Genomic DNA, 1,513 nt, shown 5'->3' on the forward strand with positions numbered 1-1,513 from the left:
GGATGACACAGGACATTCAGAAATAGCACACCGTGCCCCACATGTAGCCCAGCCACAGATGACTTTTGCCGGCCCCGACCTCCTCCTTCCCTCCACCACCTCACCTGGGCAAACGTCTTCTGCCACGACCTCTGGGCTGTGCACAGCTGGGATCCAGGGCTCTTCCCCTCCTTCCAGCTGGGAGATCACCACGGGCTTGGGGGCTGGAAGTGGAGCTTCAAGGACAGAAACAGTGGAGATGAGAGCATTGCCATCATTCTGGCACAGCTGCTGCTCCAGCCACTCAACTATGTGTCCCTTCCCAATTGTGAACCCATAATTAGGGCCTGAATGACACTGGAGGGACACACACAGGCTTCCTTTCAAGCCCAGCACACCTTCTACCTCTCTGAAAAAGATGCACAAGCACTTTATTTCAGATTACAGGAGTAACCAGGGTGTCAGCTGCTGGAGCTGGTGGCACCATGCAGTGCAGCAGCACAAGGGCTGTTTGCAGGGAGCTGATCCTCCCCCTCCTGGCTGATGCCTGCTTGACAGCAGCCACTCTGGGGCTTTCACCGGAGTGATGAGCACTCCAACTCTTTCTGAAACTCATGCTCATCTTTGCCTTTGTGCTGTTGTTGTGTTAGTCAATAAGTCACTGCACTGGGATGATTGTACATTCTCCTTGCAGAGGCTCAAAGGTGCCCTAACGAGGAGGAAAGGCAGCAAAGCTCTCACCCAGCGAGGCCACGCACTCGTACGTCTCCAGCATCACGTCCCGGTAGAGCGCTCGCTGCGCAGGCTCCAGCAGCGCCCACTCCTCCCTGCTGAAATACACGGCCACCTCCGCAAAGCTCACGGGCTTCTGCAAGCAAAGAGGCTCCTTGCTGGGAACAGCCAAGGCCCAGGGAAGCAGCTCGCAGAGGACAGAAACTCCAGTGCCAGCCGCTTCTCTGTCCCCAGCACACAAATGCTGGCTGAGGGCACCTCCCTCCCACCCAAAAATCCCCATTTTTTCTCCCTTTAAAGCCCCCAAATCCCCATTTTCCCCCATCAAAATCCCCAAACAGACCCAAATCTGCCCCAAATGACCCCAAATACCCCCACAATGACCCCAAATACCCCCCATTTTTCCCCATAAAAACACCAAAACAGACCCAAAAATCCCCGTATTCCCCCATCAAAACCCGAAACAGACCCATATCCGCCCAAAATGACCACAAATACCCCCCACAATGTCCCCCAAAACAGACCCCAAAATCCCCATTTTCCCCCATCAAAACCCCAAAACAGACCCCCAAATCCCAATTTTCCCCCATCAAGACCCCAAAATGTCCCCCAAAATCTCTCGTTTTTCCCCATTAAAACCCCAAAATGGCCCCCAATCCCCCATCTTCCCCCATCAAAACCCCACATCCACCCCAAAACGACCCCATAACCCACCACACAGACCCCAAATCCCCATTTTCCCCCATCAAAACCCCAAGTGACCCAAAAATCCCCATTTTTCCTCCACAAAAACCCCAAACCG

The 1,513-nt window shown here is 54.0% G+C and overlaps 2 protein-coding genes across 2 annotated transcripts in view; both read right to left on the reverse strand.

The window, feature by feature from the left end:
* Positions 1-1,513, reverse strand: part of LOC110391091 (zinc finger protein 664-like) — a 38,736-nt gene that overhangs the window by 36,107 nt on the left and 1,116 nt on the right. Inside the window, exons 2-3 of the mRNA XM_021382812.1 lie at positions 721-847; positions 105-215 (exon numbers count right to left, since the gene is read on the reverse strand). Of these exons, the coding sequence (XP_021238487.1) occupies positions 105-215; positions 721-847 (238 nt within the window). The remainder of the gene's footprint in view (positions 1-104; positions 216-720; positions 848-1,513) is intronic.
* LOC110391089 (zinc finger protein 345-like) overlaps positions 1-1,513 on the reverse strand; it is a 51,069-nt gene that overhangs the window by 2,778 nt on the left and 46,778 nt on the right. The window lies entirely within an intron of this gene.

The sequence above is a fragment of the Numida meleagris genome, unplaced genomic scaffold, assembly GCF_002078875.1.
Source record: "Numida meleagris isolate 19003 breed g44 Domestic line unplaced genomic scaffold, NumMel1.0 unplaced_Scaffold295, whole genome shotgun sequence".
NCBI classification, from domain to species: Eukaryota; Metazoa; Chordata; class Aves; order Galliformes; family Numididae; genus Numida; species Numida meleagris.